The sequence below is a fragment of the Dipodomys spectabilis genome, unplaced genomic scaffold, assembly GCF_019054845.1.
Source record: "Dipodomys spectabilis isolate Male_0828 unplaced genomic scaffold, ASM1905484v1 ptg000083l, whole genome shotgun sequence".
Lineage (NCBI taxonomy): Eukaryota > Metazoa > Chordata > Mammalia > Rodentia > Heteromyidae > Dipodomys > Dipodomys spectabilis.
Window position 1 is genome coordinate 2973211 of NW_024870760.1, and position 17654 is coordinate 2990864.

The 17654-nt window shown below is 47.8% G+C and overlaps 1 protein-coding gene across 1 annotated transcript; it reads left to right on the top strand.

Moving 5' to 3' along the window:
• The first annotated feature begins 681 nt into the window (after positions 1-681).
• Positions 682-16193, top strand: Tubb6 (tubulin beta 6 class V). The gene is made up of 4 exons (XM_042683661.1): positions 682-791; positions 1032-1140; positions 3232-3342; positions 14753-16193. The coding sequence occupies exons 1-4, from the start codon at positions 735-737 to the stop codon at positions 15817-15819; spliced, it is 1344 nt and encodes a 447-aa protein (XP_042539595.1). The 5' UTR covers positions 682-734; the 3' UTR covers positions 15820-16193.
• Positions 16194-17654: the final 1461 nt, after the last annotated feature.

Consider the following 17654-nt stretch of genomic DNA (forward strand, 5'->3'; position numbering starts at 1 on the left):
ACACAACACATACAACACACAATACACAACACACGCACACAATACACAAACACACACACAACACATACAACACACAATACACAACACACGCACACAATACACAAACACACACACAACACATACAACACATAATACACACACACACACAACACATACAACACACAATACACAACACACGCATACACGCACGCGCGCCCACAAAAAGAAACGAAAGAAAAGTGGTTGATGGGAGGCTGCGTGGACCGGGGCTTCTATCCAGACAGCCACGGAGTCACTCGGCGGCCCACGGTTCAGGTGGCCCCGTCGTCAGTGGAGACGCGCGCGGGGTTCAGCGGCGGCGGCCCGGAGACACCCTGAGTCGCTCCCAGAGCTCCTCCACGCCCCCGCCCCGCAGGGCTCCGAGGACCGGCTGGCCCCCGTGGAGCCGGGGGGGGGCCACCCTCGGGTGAGGGACCGGTACCACAGCCCCCGACCCCTGCCCGCGAGCGCCCGGCCCGCAAAATGGGGGAGAGCGAGATCCGGCCCTCCGCCGGGCTCCCCCGGCTCGGGGCGCCCCAGCTGCCGGGTCGCTGCTCCCGGGCGCCGGGCACGGGGCGGGGCGGGCGGCAGGCCACGCCCTCCGCCGTGGTCGCGGGCGGGGCGGGCGGGGCGGGGTCCCGCGCCGGGCCCCGGCCCGCAGTCGCCGCCGCCGCCGCCGTCGGGAGAGCCAGCAGCCCGTGGCAGACGCGCCCGTCATGAGGGAGATCGTGCACATCCAAGCGGGCCAGTGCGGAAACCAGATCGGCACCAAGGTGGGACGGGGCGGGCAGCGGGCCCGGCCTCCCCGCAGACCCTCGCCGGCCGCGCGCGCCGCACGCGGGGCCCTCGGTCCTCGGAGCCCGGGCGCCCCCCGCGCGGGACCCTGGGCACTCGCTCCAAGGAGTGGGGTGCGGGTCCCAGCGGGCGTCGCCGCCGAGCGGGGCGGGCGGGGCGGACGGGGCGGACGGGGCCTGGGCTTGGGTCCGACGGTCGGTCCTCCGCGCCCTTCCTAGTTCTGGGAAGTGATCAGCGATGAGCACGGCATCGACCCCGCCGGAGGCTACGTGGGCGACTCGGCGCTGCAGCTGGAGAGGATCAGCGTCTACTACAATGAGTCATCCTGTGAGTAGCGGCCTGCCCGGCCTCTCCCGCCCGCGCCCGGCCGCGCCTCGCCCGGACCCCGCACCCTTCCCCCCCACCCCCCGCACCCCAGCCGTCCCAGAGCCCGGCACCCAGTGCCGGGCCCTGCCTGTCCCCTTCGGGACCTCGATCGTGCCCCGCAGGGACTCCGCCCGGGCCCTCGTCCTCCCACGCCTGCCCCCAGCACACCGAGTCCGGACCCCTGAGGACATCCCAGCCTTCACCGCCTGTCCTCCCGGGGAATCTGGCCTCCCCCTGGACATCCTCCGCCCCCAGCCTTCCTTCCGCCAGGATCCCCCCGGAACTCCCGGACCCTGGCCCAAAGCCGGGCAAGTAGGGGACGCTCCGGACCCCGAGCTCTGAGCGATTCGCTGGGAGAAAAGTCGTCCCGGGTTGGAGCCCGGTGCCGGCCACTCCCTCGCTCCCCCCGGGGCGGGAAATCGACTTCGGTTGAATTCAAACTTCGGGAAGCAGCCTATCCCGAGGGTCTGAGCTCTTCACCCCACACCCAGCGGGGTTGAGAAATGCAGTTACTGGGTGGTGGCTGCCTCTTTTTTTCTTGTTCATTTTTTAAAAGAATGGAGCGAAACCACAGAATGGAATCTGTAGCAGGCTCCTTAAGACAATGATCTTCTTTCCTCCTAGTTGAGATCTGTCTCTCTTCTTGGGGATTCCTAGCTAATATTTCCAAGAACATTCTGGTAAATGACTTTTCCTGGTGCTTTGCTGACACCTAAAAAGACCTGACACTCAGCTGTGTGGAAATAATGCTAAAAGTCCAGGTGGCCCTGGGTAATGTAAAGGAGTTTAGTTAAATTTTGTGCTTTGTATCCACACTTGAGATAGCATCACTCTGTCTGTCCTGTCTGTCTGTCTCTCCCCAATCCCTTTGCACAGTGACTGCATACACTCTACAACAATTTTTGTAATAAATGTGGGGCATGTCCCTCACAAGACAGCAAAACAACACACTGGAAGAACACCCAGAAAATGACAGGTGCTGCCCTGGCCCCCACCTCTGAAACATGTGCCCAGAGATAGCCACTGGTCACACAGGGGTTTGGATTCACCAGACCTTTCACCTTCACTTGCTGACTGTCCTGGGAAGCCCAATATACACAAATCACAGTTTTGTTCATTTAAGTAGCTATGACCAACGGTTTAGACACTGGGACACAGCAGATGGAATTTCTAGGTGGCACCAGGGGAAATTCCAGTGCATACTGCACTTCCTGTGGCTTCACAGAGCCTACCCACACCCTTTCCTCATGGGGGGGTGTGGGCTACACTTCCTATGTGGGATCCTATTTACCCCATCCTCCCTGGGGCAGCTGCTTGCCCAGCTGTCATGAAATACTACACAGAAACACTTCTTTGTATGAGTGCCACCACTGGGGCTTGAACTCAGATCCTGAGTTCTGTCCCGTAGCTTTTTTCTCCTCAAAGCTGGCACTGTACCATTTGAGCCACAGCTCCACTTCCAGCCTTTTGCTGATTAGTGATTGTTTCATGGACTTTCCTGCTTTGGCTGACTTTGAACTGAAATCTTCATATCTCGGCCTCCTGATTAGCTAGGATTACAGGTGTGAGCCACCAGAGCCCAGCTAGAAACACTCAATTTTGTACAAGAGGGTAACCAGTGGGTGGTATCTGGAAGGAGGTGTATACACAGCCTGCAGCTGGGGTCCATGCATGTGTGTGTGTGCGCGCGCGTGCGTGTGTGTGCATAAGGGAGGTTCCAAAAGGCAGAATGTCACAGCATCATGCCATCTTGATGTGGCATATGACATGAATCTGTGACAACAAACTCAGTTTATATCCACACAGCTAAAAAGGAAATGCTGCCCAACGAAAAGAAAACTGGAAAATATAGTACTCAGGAAGTAATCAGAAGACCTGAGTTTGTATCCCACCTCTTCCTGGGCTGATTTCTCACCCCAAAGTTAAGATTCTGTAATCCTGTGAATCTTAGTACTTCTCTGAAAAGACAGATCCCTTTCCAGACAGTTCTAGCTGGTGGGTTGTTTTAGAAACCTTGAAGTAATGGTTGGATTTTTTTTTTTTCTCCTCTAGCTCAGAAATACGTGCCCAGGGCTGCCCTGGTGGACTTGGAGCCAGGCACTATGGACAGTGTGAGATCTGGGCCTTTTGGGCAGCTCTTCCGGCCTGACAACTTCATCTTCGGTAGGTTCCATCTTCTTTCCTTTAAAAAAAATACATGTTTTGCTTTTCATGCTTGTAATCCTAGCTACCCAGGAGGCTGAGATCTGAGGATCACAGTTCAAAGCTAGCCCAGGCAGGAAAGTCCATGAGACTCTTATCTCCAATTAACCACCAGAAAACTGGAAGTGGTGCTGTGGTTCAAGTGGTAGAGTGCTCGCCTTGAGCTGAAGAGCTCAGGCCCAGAGTTCAAGCCCCATGACTGACAAAAAAATAAAAAATAAAAAAAAATTCATGTGCCACACTTAAAAACATCACAAGATTGGGAAAATTATAAAATGGAAACCAACAGTCACATCTACCCACCCCCAGCCATGCTAATCACACAGGAAGGTGCACTTAATGCTGGACTTTTTTTTCTGGAAAGTAACTTCCACATTTGTAAATGACATTGTTACACTGATAGTTCTTGGTTCTTTATTGTTTGTTTGGTTGTGATGGTACTGGAGTTTGAACTCTACTACTCTACACGCTATACTCTTTAACAGCTCTTTTAACAGCTCTTTTGCATGGGAAATTTTCAAGATAGGGTCTCACCCTGCACTGAGATTGTCCTTCCTATTTGTGCTTAGCCAGATCTCTAGAAGAGAGTAGTACTGCATGGCATCTTTTTCTTGTTTTCATCCTCCCCTCCCTGCAAAATGCCCTGATCTCTGCTTCTTATGTAGGTAGGATTACAGACTTGAGCCATTGTGCCCAGCTCTGTTTGAAAAACAAAACCTGAGAGACAGTTTTAGACATTAGCCATCTTCTTTTCCTCCCTCATTATAAAGCTATTTCACCTTTAGGTTTTGATTCTTACGTTTGTCATTTTAATTTTATTGTGTTTATACTTTTCTTTCTTTTTCACTAATCTACAGGTTAGTTGTACTGTTTCCTTTTTAAAGGCTGACACAATATGAGTTTTGCTTTATCCTCCCTCCATCTAAGCAGTGACCATTTAACCTCTCTCTGCAAACTCCTGCAGAAAATGACAGAATCAAATGAAGTGGTCCTATCAGATGACGGCACATTTGAAAGTTTCCCACCTGACAGCTTCTTTTTTGTGCCAGTACTGGGACTTGAACTCAGCACCTGCAGAGTTAGCTTTTTTTTAAAACACTGTTGTTCGCTTTTTTGCTCAGTGCTGGTGCTCTTACATTTCCAGCTTTTTTTTGCTGGTTAATTGGAGAGAACGCTCTAATTTATCTGCCCGGCTAGCACAATCCTCAGAACTCAGCTCCTGAATAGCTAGGACTACAGGCATGAGCCACTGTCATCAGGCGCAAATTTGATTTTAATGTAGTTCACATTATTCTCTAGATTATCTTTGTGTGTGTGCGTGTGTGTGCATGCATGCATGTGTGTGTGTGTGTGTGTGTGTGTGCGCGCGCGCGTGTGTGCGCGCACGCGTCTGTGGTTCTGGAAATTGAACTCAAAGCTTCCTGCTTTCTAGTGTGGTGTTCTACCACTTAAGCCATAATCCTAGCCCTCCCCCACTTTTTTGTCATTTGTGGGGTCTGAACTCTGGGCCTGGGCGCCTTCATTCAGCTCAAGGCTAGTGCTCTACCACTTGAGCCACAGCGCCACTTCGGGCTTTTTCTGCTTATGTGGTTCTGAGGAATGGAACCCAGGGCCTCATGCATGTGAGGCAAGCACTCTACCACTGAGCCACCTTCCCAGCTCCTCCTAGCCCCTTTTTGCATTGGTTATTTTCAAGGTAGAGTTTTGTTTTATGCCTGGCCAAGCCTGGGATGCAGGCTTCCTTTTTGTGCTTCCCTGTGTCACTGGGGATGATGGGTGTGTACCACCACACCTAGCCAGTGGTTGAGATGGAGTCTCAAACCTCTATCACCTGATGTCTGCCTCCCAAGTAGCTAAGATTACAGGTTTCAGCCAGTTTCAAAATGATCACTTTAACTTTTTTTGTGTGTGTGGTATTGGAATTTGAGCACTTGAGTCACTCTTTTTTTGCTTTTAATTTTTTTTTAAATATACAGTCTCCAATAGAATCTTAAACTTTTTTCTGTCTCTGCCTCCAAGTGGCTAGGCTTGCAGGTGTGTACCACCATGCATGTTTTTGTGATAGGGTCTCACTGGCTTTTGCTCACGCTGGCCTCAACCCCTAAGATTATCTGTTCCCCCTCTGGGTAGCTGGGATTACAGGTAATGACATCATATCCAATGCCACTTTAACTACTGAGTAAGACACTTATTTAGAGGGAATATACATGTACATACACACATATATGATCAGTAGAAATACTTCAATCAGTCAACAAATACATCTCCCACAGAACTTAAATATCACTTATCTGAAATACTTGGGCCCTGAAGTGTTTCTTTTTTTTCCAACTTGGATGATGCTAAACACAAATTCATTTATGTTTCACATGCACCTCATACAGAGCCTGAAAGTCATTTCATACAATATTTTTAGGGTATCTGCATAAGATTAGGTGGGGTTTCAGATCAGGAATGTTGAACCTGTACCTGAGAAAGGCAAAGTGTCTTCAGAGGCAATGTGGACATTTTTAGACTAAAGATGTGATGGTACAGAAACGGAATCCATCATGGAGAATTTATATGCCAGCACCTTCCTCAGAAAGCACAGGAAGACAGTTCAATTCTAGGTAAAAAAACATAAAAACAGTATTGTTATCTTAACCACTGCTGAGAGAAAACCATGGGAAACTTACCAGCATTTCCTGTGTAGCTAAATAGCTTTTCTAGAATATATGTAAAACCTCTAGTTCAAACTCACTGAAAATTATAGAAGCAGCAACATCGCACAACTATAATCCTGGCTACTTGGGAGGCTAAGGTGAGGAGGATTGTGGTTCAAAGTCAGCCTGGTCAGGAAAGTCCATGAAACTGTTATCTCCAATCAACCACTAAAAAAGCAGAAGTAGAAATATGGCTCAAGTGGTAGAGCCACCAGCCTTGAATATAAGAGCTAAGGGACCACTCCCAGGCCCTGAGTTCAAGCCCCAGGACTGGCACACATGCACACACACATATAAAAATGTTAGAAGCAAAGCTCATAAGTAAATAAAATATTTAGGCTGAGTGTGGTGGCATTTACCTGTAATTCCTGCTACTTAGGAGGTGGAGGAAGAAGCATCAATGGAGATCAGCCCAAGCAGAGTGAGTGAGTTTCTATCTCAAAAACAAAGTGCAAAGTAAAAGGGCCATAGAAAATGCTTAATACAGGGAGATGGCTGTGGCAGCTGATCTGAAACACAGGAGAAGCAAGCATGCCTGGCCTGTTACAGAGCTAATGATTTTAAGGGCTACTATATAGGGCCTTCAGGCTGGATGTTCTCCTGAAGGGTTTACTACTTCCGGATTGCAGCACAGCTGGGGACCAAGCCTTGAACACGTAGGCATTTGGAGGACTTTCAAGATCCAACTGTAGCATGCTGCCCCTCCCCAGGGTCCATCTCACAAGGAGGCACAATGCCTTCAGTCCATCTACAAGCCTGGGTCTGATGTCTTCTCTTAAAATTGAGGCATCTCTTAGTTGTGAGTCTCTGTAAAAATGGAAAGAACAGCCAGATGCTAGTGGCACATGCCTGTAATCCTAGCTACTCAGGAGGCTGAGGTCTGAGGATTTTAGTTCAAAGCCAACCTGAGCAAGAAAGTCTGTGAGACTTTTGTCTCCAATTAAAGATGCAAAAGCTATAAGTGAAGGTCTGTGTGGCTTTACAACTTGAGTCACATCTTAAGCAAAAGAGCTAAGGGACAGCACCCAGGTCCTGAGTTCAAAACCCAGAGCACTCCCCACCCCATACAAATAAATAAATACATACATATATACATAAATACAATATCAAAAGAACAAGTTCCATACTACAGCCCAATATTTTCTGGCCCCACAGCAGTGTCTGAGGACCATTGATCTGCTTGTCTCTGACACCAAATAGTGACATTCTTTGTCTATTCCAAAGGCTTGTTCTCAGCTCTGGTAGAGACCTGATTTGGATAACCGCTTCATATTCTGTGTTCTGAGGAGGGAAAGGGCTGGCCCCTCCCTGTGAAGGTCAGAGCTAATATTCACTTCCTGAGTGCTTGTGGGCGGGCTTGTTTAGGACTCTTACTGTCCCACCCTGTTGGGGCATTGGCAGCTGACTTCAGCTCAGTAACTTTGGCGTTTCAGTTGCTTCTTTGAGATTCTTCATCTTTATGGTGAGGGGTGGGGGTGGAGTTTGGTAGTAGAGCCCTTGCCTGCATATAGGAGTTCATCTCAACATGATGAAAAGGAAAAAAAGCTTTTCTGTCCATTACATGAAGCTGCCCAGCCCTCCAAGCTCACAAGATCACAGGGACCATAGTAGCTCCTCCACCTCCAATAAAATGTGCATCTTGTTCAATCCCAGTTTCTTCCTCTGAGGGTCAGTCTAAAAGTTTACCAAAGTCAAAAGGCTCAGTTTCCTCAAATGATATAAAATATCATTTGAGAAAAATTAGATTTTGTTTTTCCTCTGGTACTGATATTTGAACTCGGCCTCACAGAACTACTTGCTTGGTTGATAACTCTAACCACTTGAGCCATACCTCCAGCCTGGCTTTGTGCCAGTTAATTGGAGATGAACTTTTCTGTACTGGCTGGCTTTCTGATCTCATCCACCTGCCTACCTGAGATGGCATGTGCATACATACCACCTCAACCAGCTGTTTGTTGAAATGGGGTCTCAACTTTTTGTCTGCTGGCCTCATAGTGATCCTCCCAATCTCCAACTCCTGAGTAACTAGGATAACAGGTGTGAGCCACCATACCTACATTATTCTTTGTCTATGGGAGGTAAAGGAGTCTTAGATCTTGTATTCAGGGCTTGGACACTGTTCCTGACCTTTCTTGTTCAGGCTAGCTCTCTACCATTTAAGCCTGTACTTCCAACTTTTATTTTTCTTTTAGGCAGTTTGACTCTTTATTGGCAGAAGACGTTTCATATTTATAGCGTTCTGAAATACCACCACAGATTATTTCAACTTTTTGCTGGTTAATTAAAGCTAAGAGTCTCATGCACTTTCCTGCCTATGCTGGCTTCAAATGTCAATCCTCAAATCTCAGCCTCCTGAGTAGGTAGGCATGAGCCACCAAAGCCCAGCTATAGTATTTTCTTTAAGAGCAGAATTTGTTACCTGATGAGAGAAACTGCTCCTTATTATTGGATATTGAAAGTTAAGAATTAATCACACATTATGTAGTTATTAAAAATTACAGATCAGAAGCAAGGTACGGGTGGCTGACTTCTGTAATCCTAGCTACTCAGAAACTGAGATCTGAAGATCATAGTTTGAAGCCATCCTGGGTAGGAAAGTTTTTGGGATAAACTCCAGTTTATTACCAAATAGCCAGAAGTGGAGGTATGGCTCAATTGGTAGACTGCTAAACTTGATAAAAAAAAATAAAAAAAAATCTCAGGAGCCGGGAGCCGAGAGCCGGTGGCTCATGCCTGTAATCCTAGCTACTCAGGAGGCTGAGATCTGAGGATCACAGTTCAAAGCTAGCCTGGGCAGGAAACTCCATGAGACTCTTATCTCCAATAAACCACTGGAAAACCGGAAGTGGTACTGAAGAGCTGAAGGATAGCTCCCAAGCCCAGAGTTCAAGCCCCACAACCAACCAAAAAAAAAAAAAAAAATCTCAGGGACAGCACCAAGGCCCTGAGTTCAAGCCCCAGGACCAGAAACAAAAAAAGGAAAAAACCGAAAATAAAGGGGCTTTCTAGATGTTCCTATATACCTCCCAAAATATTAGGAATGATATTATATTTGGCATTCAAATTGTCTCTAAAATTGCTTTCTTGAATCTTTGCTTTAGTCAGATATTGCCTGTGCTCTTCTTTTCCCACCCTTCCTCCCTGCCTCCCTCCCTCTCTCCCTTCTTTCCCTCCTTCCCTCCTTCCCTCCTTCCCTCCCTCCCTCCCTCCCTCCCTCCCTCCCTCCCTCCTTCCTTCCTTCCTTCCTTCCTTCCTTCCTTCCTTCCTTCCTTCCTTCCTTCTTTTCTCTTTTGTGCTGGGAATTGTACTCAGGGCCTAGGCAAGTGCTTTAGCACTGTAAAAAAAACTCCCAGCCTAATATTTGTTTTATGTAGGATATTTAATTTTTTTATTGTGCTGTTCCTGGGGTTGAACTCAGGGCCTGAGTGCTTTCCCTGAGGATTTTTGCCCAAGGCTAGTGCTTTACCGTTTGAGCCACAGCTCCACTTCCAGCTTTTTTGCTGGTTAATTGGAGATAAGAGTCTCACAGACTTTCCTGCCTGGGCTGGCTTTGTACTATAACCCTCAGCTCTCAGACTCTTGAGTAGGATTATGGACATGAGCTACCAGTGCCCAGCTAGGATATTTTGAATTTTTTAATGAGGTATACTGACATGGGGATAATTACAATTTTGAAAAATGAATACCATGCCAGATGACAGTGGCTCACACCCGTAATCCTAGCTACTCAAAAGGCTGAGATAAGAGGATTTCGGTATGAAGTCAGCACGGGCAGGAAAGTTCATGAGACTCATCTCCAATTAACCACCAAAAAACTGCAAGTGTTCGCTGTGGCTCAAAGTTGTAGAGTACTAGCCTTGAGCAAAAAAGCTCAGTCCCCCAGTTCAAGCCCCAGGACCCAGAGAAAACAAGTGAAAAAAACCCTGCAAAAACCACCACCACCAACAAAAAATCGCAACTTTTAAAATTAAAGTTTAGGACTTGTTTAAAATGAATGTATTTATTTTGTTAAAAGAGCACATTTGTTGTGGAGAAGGTTACAGCTCCACTTCTGGCTTTTTGCTAGTTAATTGGAGATAAACTCTCATGGACTTTCTTGCCCAGGGTTGCCTTTGAACTTTGGCCTCCTGAGTAGCTAGGTTTACTGACAGGGTGAGCCATGGTGCCCATCTCAATGCAGAATTCTTAAAGTAAAGCAGCTTTTAGTTTGAGTTTCCAACAACGTGCTTTTCACAGCTGCTTTTCTAGACGAATTACTGGTTATCTAGCAGACATGTCAATTAGACTGGGGGAAGAAAGTGGAGGTACAGATTCCCAAAGCTTCATGTATTTGTAGCTTCCTTCTAGAAGATTCAGGGCTAGAATCCAGGAGGCAGGGAGTATGTGGAGACCAAGACTTTATCTGTCAACCCAGAGGAGCTGGAAGATACCAGAGGGAAGACTCAGGAGCGGAGCTGTTGCAGTGCTGGTGGGCGAAAGCTTAGTGATCACAGCCTGGTGTTTAACAAGCAGCAGTCACTGATGAGTGTAACTGCGAACCAGTGCCAGAAGATGTTCAACTTATGACCCCAAATATTTAACTGCTTATGTCTGTTGCTATGAGACAGTGGCAAAATATTTTTGAAGCCACAGCTTCCCGCTTTTGTTAAGAGCAGAGACATCTTGGTAACAAATCATGCTGGGAGAGTTGCTCATATGAGCTGGGAAAGCAGAATGCCAAGTTTCAGAGTCCTGTAACTTACAAGTAGAGCAAGTTTGATTTTTCTGGGTTTGTGTCTGCCCTGAACCATCTGCTATGGTTTCTGCTATTTTACTAAGATGATTCCTTGGCTCTTTTCACAATTCTGTTTAGTCTTTTGCAAAGGTATAAGAGTTTCCCACTGAGTGACAAGTACAAGACTAGCCCTGGGCTGAGGCTAGCTTCAGATATGAAAGTAGCCCTGGCTTTGTTCTTCTCAATGTCTATGTTGGGGTGTAGGCCAATTGCTGTCTGCTGGGCTGATAGGGGCTTAGAAAGGACAATGACCAGTTTTGAGTCTAAGGCAGCCAGACAGGCACTGGTGGCTCATACTTATAATCCTAGCTATTCAGGAGGCCAAGATTGAGGTTCAAAGCCAGCCTGGGCAGACTCTTTATCTTCAATTAACCAGCAAAAAGCCAGAAGTGGAGGTGGTATGGCTCTAGTGGTAGAGTGCCAGCAGAGGGGAGGGTGATAGGGAGAAAAAGGGGGAGGGAAGAGGGGGGGAGGTTTCACTGGGCATTTTAACCCAGAGAATCTGAGAATCTCCTTGTTCATAAGGGAGATTATCCACATCCTAGATGTGCCAGGGTCCTGTGAGAAAATGAGCTAAGGAAACTGTACCCTGAAAGGCTGGAGTGGTGGCTGCCACAGCGTATGAAGCAGGAGCAGGCACGGAAGCCTCTGTGCTGCTGTATCTGTGGCCTTGAACAGGGGCATTGAACAGCCCATGGGACAGAGATCATGCGTGGAAGGCCACTGTAGTTAGCTTCAGGTGACCATTCTGCTCTCCAGAACTTAACTATAGAAATGTGTTCTAATACATTTTTATTGCAAATGGAATAAAATGAACACTTTAGTGTAATAACATTCAGTGACATGCTTAATGTTTTCATTATAAAGTCAAAGCAGAGCACTCACATGTGCTATCTTGCCAAGTGAGACTCAAGCATATATGAGAATCTGGGAACGCCCGGCCCGTCTAAGGATGGCCCCTGAAGTCTCATCCCATGGGATGGTTGTACATGTCCACACATGCACACAGCACATTTGCTATGACAGCAAATGCCTTCCCACTGCACATGTCCTATATAGCCCTTTCCCACTTACCCAGGACACTTAATCCCTTCCCTAGAGGCATGTTTTTGTATCGTAATTTCCCCTTGATTCTCATAAAGTGCATCATTGTTAAGTGAAAATTTTATAAACAGCACAATTTGAAGTGATCCCAGCCTTCAGAGAGAGCCTGGTTTTTGTTTTGTTTTGTTGCTGCTACTGAGGCTTGAATTCAGGGCTTTGGTGCTATCTCTTAGCTTTTTCATTCAAGGCTGGTGCTCTGCCACTTAAGCCACTGCCTCACTGCAGCCTAGGTTTTGAAAATTGCATTTTAATTTTTGTCCTGCCAGTTATGAGGCTTGAACTTGGGGCCATGAGCTCTTCCTTGATTTTTCCACCTTGGAAAAAAAAAAAAAAGTGGCATGATTGTTTATGCCTTTAATCCTAGCATTTGGGAGGTGCAGCCCAGAGGGAGTTTGAGGCCAACTTGGGCTATATTGTGAGACCCTGTCTCAAAAAAACAAACAGTTGGCACATATTTGTCACCCTTGCTACTCAGGAGGCTACAATCTGAGCTTCATGGTTGGAAAACCAGCCCAGCCAATCTGTGAGATTCATCTGTAATTAACCACCAAAAATCCCGAAGCAAGTCTATGGTTTAAGTGGTAGAGTGCTGGCCTTGCGCAAAAAGCTGAGGGATAATGCCCACGCCCTCAGTTCAGGCCCAAGGACTAGCGTGTGCATGCACACACACACACACACACACACACACACACACACACACAAAGGAAATAAAGAAGAATAAGGGAAAAAAGCCATAAAGATAACTTTTGCTTAGATCCCATTACAGGATTGAAAAGGAACAAAAAGACACTGAGCTAAAAGATGATTCCCTTTCTCCTTCAGGCTGGGCTTTTATGCCCAGGCTTTTTCCAGAGTTAACCACTGCAAGATTCTGTTTCTTTCTTTTTTTGGGGGGTCTGGTCGTGGGGCGTGAACTCTGGGCCTGGGAGCTGTCCCTCAGCTCTTCAGCTCAAGGCTAGCACTCTACCACTTGAGCCACAGTGCCACTTCCGGCTTTTTTCTTTTTGCTTATGTGGTGCCAAGGAATCGAACCCAGGGCCTCATGCATGCAAGGCAAGCGCTCTACCACTGAGCCACCTTCCCAGCCCAAGATTCTGTTTCTTTAGAAAACTGTTTTCTGCACATGTGTAGGGACGGCTCCTTGAATGCACTCTATTGCACTGTTTGGTATGTGGTCTCCTAGCTTCAGCTGAGTATTTAAAAGCCTTTCCATCAGCCAGAGCTGCTCTTGCTTTTACTGTAGAGAGAATTCCTTAGCACAATCACCATCATGGATGTCATTTTGTACACGCAGATTTATCTATCTATAAAAACTAGGGTATAATTGCTGAGCCCAGGGGAAATCATTTTATTTATTTACTTTCATTTTATGCTGGTGTTCTGGGTCTCGAGGTCAGGGCTTCGTGCTCTTGACTAACTTTTGCTCAAGATTGACATTCTACCACTTGAGCCACAGCTCCACTTGTTTTTTGCTGGTTAGAGATAAGAATCTCATGGACTTTCCTGCTCAGACTGGCTTTGAACTTTGATCCTCAGATCTCAACCTCTTGAGTAGCTAGAACTACAGGCATGAGCCCCTGGTGCCTGGTTGGTTTTCCAGTAATTAAGAATGAAAAGAATTGATGCCAGATCTTGTCTCATCTCACAATACTTAATTCTCACCTTTGTTTAAATGAACTAATTGGAAAAAGTACATACTAATCATAAGAATTTAAAAATAATTTCTTACTATATTTATCTCTGATTTTTATATCAATTCTGTTGAATACATTTAACAAGCTATGATGACTTTTTGACGTGGTTATTGGAGTGTGAACTCAGGGCCTTGTGCTTAATAGGCACTCTACCACTTAGTCCACACTTCCAACCTCTTCTTTGTTAGTCAGGTTTGATCTTCTCTGGGTGCAGGCCTCAAACTTCTATCCTCTTACCTCTGTCTCCTGCATACTTGGGATTATAGACATGCATCATTATTTCCAATACATCCTCTTTTGTTTTTAATTTTGTTTTTGAGATAAGTTTTGCTACCTTTGTCTGTTCTGGCCTCAAACTCTTCATCTTCACATCTCTCCTTCCAAGTAGCTAAGATTTCAGGCATGTACCACCAGGCCCAGCACATGCCAATATTCCACCTATAAACTCAAGATATCTGATGGTTATGGTTCAGTGCCAGCCGGGCAGATAAATTCTCCAGACTCTTTAGCTCCAATTTACCAGCAAATGCCAGACGTAGAGGTTCAAGTGATAGAGTAATCACCTTGAACAAAATAGCTTAAGCAAGAGTGTAAGGTCCCTGCCCCCAAAAGAAAAGAAAGAGAAAAAGAGAAAAAAGAAAGCAGAGAAATAGAGAAGGAAGGAAGGAAGGAAGGAAGGGAGAGAGCGGTTTTGCAAGAGTAATTCTGGATGATGGAGGAGGGAGGGCTCCATTTACACCTGTGTAAAGTATTTCTGATTTGAAAAGAAAGTATTTGTAGGTCATCAGGTTGTGGGTCCCTTGTCTGAAAATTCTTGGGGGGGGGGGCAGGAAGTGTTTCGTATCTCAGGATATTCGGATTTGGGACCATTTGCAAATACATAAGGAGGTGCCTGGGGTAGGAGCAGGTCTGCCTGAATCCTTGTGTGTCTCTCCTGCCTCGTATTCACCCAGCCTGCAGGTAGAACTCTGTGTGGTATGTTCAGAGTGTGGGTGGCGTCATTTCCACGGCCACTTAAGAAGCACCCCTGGCCACCATGGCGAGCTCCCAGAGCGGCCCCCCCCCCCAACTCACCGGGCCTCTTGCTGGTCTTGCAGGGCAGACGGGCGCCGGGAACAACTGGGCGAAGGGCCACTACACGGAGGGCGCGGAGCTGGTGGACTCGGTGCTGGACGTGGTGCGCAAGGAGTGCGAGCACTGCGACTGCCTGCAGGGCTTCCAGCTGACGCACTCGCTGGGCGGCGGCACCGGCTCGGGCATGGGCACGCTGCTCATCAGCAAGATCCGAGAGGAGTACCCCGACCGCATCATGAACACCTTCAGCGTCATGCCGTCGCCCAAGGTGTCGGACACGGTGGTGGAGCCCTACAACGCCACCCTCTCGGTGCACCAGCTGGTGGAGAACACGGACGAGACGTACTGCATCGACAACGAGGCCCTGTACGACATCTGCTTCCGCACCCTCAAGCTGACCACGCCCACCTACGGGGACCTCAACCACCTGGTGTCGGCCACCATGAGCGGCGTCACCACGTCGCTGCGCTTCCCCGGCCAGCTCAACGCCGACCTGCGCAAGCTGGCCGTGAACATGGTGCCCTTCCCGCGCCTGCACTTCTTCATGCCCGGCTTCGCGCCGCTCACGGCCCGGGGCAGCCAGCAGTACCGCGCGCTCACCGTGCCCGAGCTCACCCAGCAGATGTTCGACGCCAAGAACATGATGGCCGCGTGCGACCCGCGCCACGGCCGCTACCTCACCGTGGCCACCGTCTTCCGCGGGCCCATGTCCATGAAGGAGGTGGACGAGCAGATGCTGGCCATCCAGAACAAGAACAGCAGCTACTTCGTGGAGTGGATCCCCAACAACGTCAAGGTGGCCGTGTGCGACATCCCCCCGCGCGGCCTCAAGATGGCCGCCACCTTCATCGGCAACAGCACGGCCATCCAGGAGCTGTTCAAGCGCATCTCCGAGCAGTTCTCCGCCATGTTCCGCCGCAAGGCCTTCCTGCACTGGTTCACCGGCGAGGGCATGGATGAGATGGAGTTCACCGAGGCCGAGAGCAACATGAACGACCTGGTGTCTGAATACCAGCAGTACCAGGACGCCACCGTCAACGACGGGGAGGAGGCTTTTGAAGACTATGAGGACGACGAGATCAACGAGTAGGGGTGCCTCCCTGTCCAGACACGAAGATAGGCCCCTGTGCGTGCTTGAACCCTCACGGGGCACCATGGCGCACTGGACTTAAGTAAAGGTTGTTGGTGCAGGTCTCTGCAAATGCCATCTCTGGAATAAAGAATTGCCAGTCCTACCTGATCGGTTCAGACTAGGGACATTTTGTACTGGAGGACTTGAAAGCAATCACCAAGAGGCCTTAAGGGATGAAGAAAGAAACCCCACTTCCACTAAGTATCCAGCTGGGGAGTTAGGATGTTTTCATCCTTGGGGATGAAACCCGAAGCCAGTGCTGTGTTGCCTTATTTGAATATGCAATATGGGCTTTAAAACAATCTATCCATAATAAAATGTTAAATCAAGTTCCTTGTTGCTTCAGCTGTGTACTTACTTATGGCAAAAGAAGTTCATTTGTATGGTTACCGGGGCAAGGCTGGTCGCTAGGCGCTCCCTCAGCTGCACCTACAGCTCTCTGAAGGAATAGTTTTTGCTTTCGGGCCAGTACTAGGTCTAGAACTCAGGACCTCAGTGCTATCCTTTTTTTGTTGTTTTTTTTTCATTTTTTTTTCTCTCTCAAAACTGGCACTATTAACACTTGAGCCACAGTTCCACTTCCAGCTATTTTTGGTGGTAAATTCAAGATAGATTCTCATGGATTTATCTGCCTGGGCTAGCTTTCTCAGATCCCAGCCTCCTGAACAGCTAGGATTAGTTGTGTATATGTGTGTGTGTGTGTGTGTGTGTGTGTGTGTGTGTGTGTGTGTGTGTGTGTGAGACAGTTCTGCTTCTCACTTTTGGAGATTAATTGGAGAGAAGTCTCACAGACTTTTCTGGCTGCTTTGAATTGTGATCCTTAGAGCTCAGCCTCCTGAATAGCTAGGATTAGTTGTGTATGTGTGTGTGTGTGTGTGTGTGTGTGTGTGTGTGTGTGTGTGTGTGTGACAGTTCTGCTCCTCACTTTTGGAGATTAATTGGAGAGAAGTCTCACAGACTTTTCTGGCTGCTTTGAATTGTGATCCTTAGAGCTCAGCCTCCCAAGTAGCTAGGATTACAAACATGAGCCATTGGTGCCTAGCTGGAAAACTTTTTTCTTAGGTCTTTAAGGGTGGCAGCCAAAACTTTCCTGAGCTGGGAAGTAGTACAAGTAAAAGACCAGCCCGTTTGCTTATTCATCTTTGGAGTCCAAACCCTAGACCTCACATGCTACATGCCTAGGCCTTCCTGTGTACAGGTTTGCACCACCACATAATCCTCCAGGCCAGGTCCCCAAGAAGTGCCACTTAGCCTTCTAGACAGCTAGGAGCGTCGGCTCCTTGGTCCTCCGTAGGCACTGAGGCTGCTGTGGGAAGCCAGGCCTGGCTTCTAGAGGCTGATGGGCTCTTTTCTGTCATCTCCAATTTAAGGTTCCATAGTTGCAAGTTCTGACTCAAGTCAGATTTCACAGGAAATGACCATGTTAGTTTCACTAGCAGTTGGTATAAACTTTACTGTGGTAGTTCTAGTTTATTCCTAGCTTCCTTGCCAAGTTAGCTATTAGCATGACTCCTATTGGAGAATGAGCCTGATTGCACCTATCACTTATAGTGGAAGCATCCATGTTAATTCGATCTGCCTGTTTTGCAGCCATCCTGAGCAACATAGTACCTCCCATTGTCCATCTACATGACATACCAAGCAGAGCCCTCTGACCTCTGCTTTGTCATTTAGAGCCAAAGTTGCCTACAGCATAAGCAGAAGGCTTTAGTTCTCAATGATTCTTAAGCCATCATGACACAGCACAATGACATGAGGTAAATGAATTTTACAGAAATGTGTTGTGATAGCAG

What these genes read in the sequence shown, in the direction of transcription:
- Tubb6 (XM_042683661.1), top strand. Translation starts at nt 735, where the DNA reads ATGAGGGAGATCGTGCACATCCAAGCGGGCCAGTGCGGAAACCAGATC. An exon ending in GAAACCAGATCGGCACCAAG is followed by an intron (nt 792 to 1,031) that starts GTGGGACGGGGC and finishes CGCCCTTCCTAG; the next exon opens with TTCTGGGAAGTGATCAGCGA. An exon ending in CTACTACAATGAGTCATCCT is followed by an intron (nt 1,141 to 3,231) that starts GTGAGTAGCGGC and finishes TTTCTCCTCTAG; the next exon opens with CTCAGAAATACGTGCCCAGG.